Source organism: Diplotaxodon limnothrissa, linkage group LG14, assembly GCF_057381915.1.
Source record: "Diplotaxodon limnothrissa isolate DT_005_m linkage group LG14, D_limnothrissa_male_GT1.1, whole genome shotgun sequence".
NCBI classification, from domain to species: domain Eukaryota; kingdom Metazoa; phylum Chordata; class Actinopteri; order Cichliformes; family Cichlidae; genus Diplotaxodon; species Diplotaxodon limnothrissa.
Window position 1 is genome coordinate 1,308,562 of NC_140609.1, and position 6,000 is coordinate 1,314,561.

Sequence of the window (6,000 nt, forward strand, 5' to 3'; positions counted from 1 at the left end):
CAGCCTGCATGCTAATGTGCACTTGAGCTGCACTCAAACAAGCCCCTGTGCATCACTGTGAGTGATCTTAAAGCCATATTAAGGACAGAACAGGTGTGTAGTTATAGTTATACATCCATTTAACCCTAATTATTTGAACTAGCACTGAAGACTGATGCAGAAAAATGTGTCCCGCTGTTAATAACAGAAAAACACTTTTTACAAGTTTTACTTTGAAAATCATTCTGGACTGTTTGAAACTGTTCCTGCTGCTGAAGAGATGAAAATAAGCTGTTTCAGTTTTTGGTTTCACTCTAATTTATTATTCAGATTATAGCTCGTTAATCCTGCACTAGTACCACACTGGCTAAATATAATACTGACAGATCTCTAAGTTTTAAAATGCAACATTAACGTAGAGTTCAACACAAACCAACAGTGTGATGGTGGAGGAGGGCAGCAGAATATAAATATCATCCTCTGACAGACATGGATGCCTGTGTGAAGGTTTCAGCCCTGAGTGAAGCAGCAGAAGAATGAGCGACACGTCTGCCTCTCACTGACAATGAGCTGCTTCAAAGGCTACAAACGTCCCGAGGCGCTGAGGCCGGCTCCTGCTAACTATCACTGAATCCCCATGAGACGTTTTAAAGCACATCATTCACATCATTTTCCCTTTCAGCAGCAGGACTTTTACAGAAAGCGTTTATATAATTTACACTGTGCGCAGCTCTTCCAGGAATCATTATTTAACCTTGTGTTATGGTTTATAAGCCACTGTTCATTTGTTTCAACGGCTGAAACTGCAGAAGACGAGAGTTTCATGTGTAGCGGTTCTACCGACAGCATCTCACCTGATCTGCACGGACAAACCTCTGTGATGAGAGGACAGAGCTGTCAGGGCGCTGCTGACAGGCTGCTGCCTAATATAGACGAGGCCAAACAAAAGCACAAGGCCTTACATACTTGAATGGCAGACCCTCTTAAAATAGAGGACTCGGTATCAATATGAAGCTAGATATTCTGGTGCTAACACCCCAGGGAACGTGAGGTCACAGGACTGATGGCACAAACGCTACAACCCAAGAACACTGCCTCCCGTTTACTGGCAGTGGGAGCTATACCCATCTGCGACAAATGTTTGGGGAGTTGGCGTCTGCATTCTCTGCAGAGGCCAGGCAGTGCAGGCGTGCATGTCCACACAGACTCACAGCATACATGAAAACACTGGGATTCAAAAACGTGGGGCACTTTTCTTGCATTAGACTTTTGTTTACTCGTTTTTCACATGGACCGCTGCAAAGGATCGTCCCGAACCCTCGTCTGACATTTCAACTCCTCTTCTCTAACGACTGCACAAACCCAGACTGCCTTTCCAGCTCATAAACAGCCCTCTCTGTGGAATTTCCACGAGGGAGCATGTGTCTTCATGCCCTGACCTGGCTCCGTGCGGAGACTTTACGGCACACAGATACGCAGACACTTTGTAGCTGAAAGCCTTGTAAAAAGCACCTCAGGTTGCAGCAGCAGCAGCCAGATTTACTTGGACAGTCACTCTGGGCTGTTTCAAAACGTTACTGCTGGTGAAGAGAGCGAGAAATGAGCTCAGTGATGCTTCGGCACCACTGATGTGTTTTAGCTGCACTCAGTAGCTCCCAGGTGCCAAAAGCACAACATGTACAGCATCTAAGTGAGGTTTAGTCTCTGGAATGTTACACGAATAAACATCATTGTAATTAAGAAGATGAAGACATCCTGGTGCGTTGCCCAGGTCTGGTTTGGAGTAAGCTGGTTCCCTGAGAGAGGGGCTTTGGGGCTTGATTACATGCAGGGTAAGATGGACGAGGGGGCCAGAGACAGATTGGTGCAGTGATGACAACCGTACTCAACGTGACTGTAGGGCGAAGTCGTTCCAGAGCTCGCGTATGGTCATCAGGAAACCAAGAGAAACTATAGCAGACCTGGAAGGATGTGGATCCACTAGAAAGTGCTAGAACATCTGAGCTGAGACATTTAACCCAGTACCAACGCAAAAAAGAAAGACGGATTTAAAATGTAAAATAAATACATGCATATTATTGTGACATGTTCACAGCACAGTAATGTACTTCAGATGTTCGTTCTTCCAACATTGACTGTTTTTACGCCCCTATTTTAATCACTAACACAATGGGTGGGTTATATTTGTATACATTTAACATAGAGCTAAAGCTGCTGTGTGATTTAACTCATCCTGCCCTGTAATGGACTGTGACCTCTCCCACCTCCTGCTGAATGACAGCTCAGACTCCAAACCTCCAAACTATGAAACATGCAAGCGCTTAAAAACGTGGTGTGCTGTGAGACAATAGTGCTAACCACTGAGTCGCTGCGCTGCTGCCTCGTTATACTCGGTTAACATGAAAGTGGCCTAAAGCCCCATCAGTAATGCAGACGCCATCCAGAAGGAGGCTGAATGTGCAAGTGCTGCGACAGGTCTGAAGCGAGCGTCAACTTTATGTTGACTCTCACCACCGTTAAATAACTGGTCACCTGTTAATAAGGGTCCCAAACACAAGTCTGATGGTCTTCTGAATGTTTTCCATGCACAGCCAGCTCCACTGCTGCTTCATCAGTAAACACAGGATGTTCAGAGCCACCTCAGCCAGCGCCATCTCAGATCCAAAGCCGAGACCTTTGAAAAAGGAACAAACAAAGACATAAATGCAGAAACACATCCAACCACATTCTTACTGTGGTACAGCTGAAGATCACGTCTACTATATAGTGTTAACTGAGCACGGCATGGAAAGACATACGTGTAGAAACATAATACAACCTGTTTCAGTGACACATTCGACATACAGACCTGTGCAAAAGTTTTGAGCCAGATTCTCATTTAAAGCAATAAAAGTACTGTGAGACTGATGCAGAGTCTCTCTGTTCTCTGATCATATTCACAGAACAGGACAAAAGGTGGCCACCATCCAAAGAGCTTTGAGTGTCCTTCAAGAAGCCTGGAGAGCTGGTCCTACTTGTGACTAAGGAGTCACAGGACAGCTTGTAAGAACGCCGGCAGCGCTGAAGAATAAATGTGGGCACACCAATATTGACTTTCAAGCTCATTAGAATTATACAGAGTCTATTTTTCCTTATCTACTGTATTTCCTTTAATGTTTGCTCGTGCTTCACTAAATCGCTGCACCCATTTCACATTTTCCCAGCTAAATACAAAGAAATGAGGGCTGGTGTGTAACTGATGCAGTGTAGATGTGAAGAGCATACCAATGCTCCTTTTCATACATTTATCAATGGTGCCCTCATGTGGCTGGACTCAAGCGCTGCCATGCCTCAGAAACAGGTTTGTCACTCAGCTTTGCCTCTAAATAATTTGTGAATCAACTTTTAAGTATCAGAAGCAACAGAAGCTGACCTAAAGGTCAAACACATGCCTCAGTACTATGTACTGGTAATGAAAACTACTGGACTCCATACCAGCTGCTGTAACTAACAAAATGTTTGTAATACTGTCACGTCAACTACAACAATGACACACATTTACTGACGGTCACATCTATGACTCAGGAAGACAGAGTGAAGAATGCCATCTGCAGTAATGGAGCCGTTTTTTCTTAAGGGTCACCTTGACCTTCCATCTGCAATACATGGCAAGCCAGCACATGACAGCCTCCATCACTGGCAGCAGACGACATGAGGTGGAGTGACAACAGGTGGGTTGCAAGGGAGAGGATGAAGCATGCACATAGGGCTGCTCAACTAATCGAATTTTAATCACGATTACGATCTGGGCTTTCAACGATCATTAAAAATGACTGAGCCGATTATTAGCCCCTCCCTCCTGCTTTACTCTCGCGCTGCTCCGTGTGGCAAATCGAGCGCACCTCTCTGCGTTTCGAACACGTGTCACAACAATTAGGAGCAGTGGACGCCAACCTGCCACGGACCGGTTTATGCTCGACAATATTTTCACGGACCGGCCTTTAAGGTGTCGCGGATAAATACAACAAAATGAAACTAGCACCGAAAAAAAGAAAATTTATTCATAACACACGTGAAAAGACCCAGGAAAACCGAGTTAACGATAAAAAAACGATAACAAAGTAACGCTGAAAACCGATAAAAACCCTGAAAACCAAACATTTCACACCTGAGCCTCAACTCTCGCGGCCTGGTACCAAACGACTCACGGACCGGTACCGGTCCGAGGCCCGGGGGTTGGGGACCGCTGATTAAGAGGACCCGAGGGAAGCTCGGAAAGCTGAGCAGAAGTTATTTGGAGAGGAGAGTGACTGCTGTTGGTTGAAAAGAGGTAAAAAAACTTCAGTGGTGTGGAAACATTATGGGTTCAGTCAGACGTGGATCAAGTAGACACAGTGTGTAAACTTTGCTACAGTGTAGCTGCACCACAGAGCAACACTGCAAAGTTCACTAAACACAGACGTTTACATTTTTCATTTATTTCTTATATTGCAAACATTTGCACTGTTATCAGTATTTGCACTAAGTCATTATTCAACACATTGTTATTGTTAAATAAATATCGTCAAATAATCGAGATCTCAATGTCAGTGAAAATAATCGTGATCATCATTTTTGCCATAATCGAGCCGCCCTACATGCACAAATAAGATTTGTCACGTGTTTGTGTAGAACAGTATAAACTGAGCCATGAGCTGATGCAGGCTAACACCTTTCAGTGTCCAACGTTTGGTGCTCCGCAGCAAAGTCAGGCCTTTTAAAGGCACGTGGTCGTAAACTTTGTAAAACAGCCTGTTTCAGTGTAAGTGCTGTTTTCAGTAAACTCCATGCTCAGAATAATGTTCGGCTCACTCCCATAATCCTTTGCTCAGGACTGTACATACTATAGTGTGTATTCACCTGTTCTCTTTCACATCAAGTGGATGTTCAAATAAGCGTCTCTATACTTCATACTATGTATTTACCTGACACTTCTGCACAAGTGGAAAGCAGGTCTCATAATAACGTCCATGATATGGATTCATGTGAAAGTGTAATACTGACATTTTTACATTAAAAACAGCCCCTGTTCACCACGCATGGACAAATGCAGGCGAACGCTCCAGCTGTGTGAAGAAGCAGCTGTATGTGAACGAGCCCAGACGCTCATTTAAAATTACTGAAGCAACCTGAGAGAAAAGGTTTCGTGAATTTGAAATTCTGCTTGGAAAAAACAGACAACCACTACAGAGGCGAGCGGCCGTCCGTCCGCCATCGGCCCTTCATTTAAAAGCCTGCATCTCTGCCTGCCTGCAGCCCAGACCTTTGAGCAACTGAGAACATTTGGCATGAAAAATACCAAAAAAGACGACCCAGGGCTGGTGAGCTGCTAGAATTCTGCATCAGACAAGATGTGAACAATATTCCCGAAACACAGCAACAACATGTTGCTGCGATCAAAGTCAAACTGACCTGGGGGGGGGCTCATTTTCTCAGTTTAAACATGTTTTCTATGTTCTGTGGTGAATAAAATATGGGTTTGATAATCACTGCATTCTCTTTGTTTACATTTTCACAGTCTCCCAATTTTGGGGACTGAAGCTGTAACTAAAATTGAAACAAACCAGCAAAATAGAAGCAAAACATGTATGTTAACGTTAAAGTAGGAGCGTGGCAGCTCTTACTGACAGCTGTAGTTGATGGCTGTCTGTTAGGCCTAGCCTTGGCTAGCTGCCTAGCTGGTCTGCTATCCTGTTTGATTCTTGTTGGAACAATTGTTCATGAAATTTGTGCTTCAGTTTGGATGAAATTCTGTTACTTAGCACTTGTTAGCAGACGTGTGCCTGTCCATCATACCAAGACAACATTTAAAGCAGTTTATGACGTACTTCATCCTCTCTTACAGAAACAAGAAGAAACTAGAGTCTGATAGTTTCACACGTCGCTGGCTGACTGTGAAAAAATGGTTTATTAAACAGTGAATGTCTCATTACAGCATCGAGCATAAGAAGGAAGGGCCTCGGTTTTTCCTGTGGTAGTTCTTTATAATGAGCAATGATGGAG

At 44.1% G+C, this 6,000-nt stretch overlaps 1 protein-coding gene across 4 annotated transcripts in view; it reads right to left on the reverse strand.

Annotated features, from left to right (window-relative positions):
- The window catches only part of LOC146618188 (sorting nexin-19-like), a 52,235-nt gene that overhangs the window by 32,876 nt on the left and 13,359 nt on the right, over positions 1-6,000 (reverse strand). For all 4 annotated transcript variants that reach the window (XM_085371385.1, XM_085371384.1, XM_085371383.1 and 1 more), the window contains exon 11: positions 2,512-2,653. In XM_085371385.1, the coding sequence (XP_085227511.1) occupies positions 2,512-2,653 (142 nt within the window). The remainder of the gene's footprint in view (positions 1-2,511; positions 2,654-6,000) is intronic.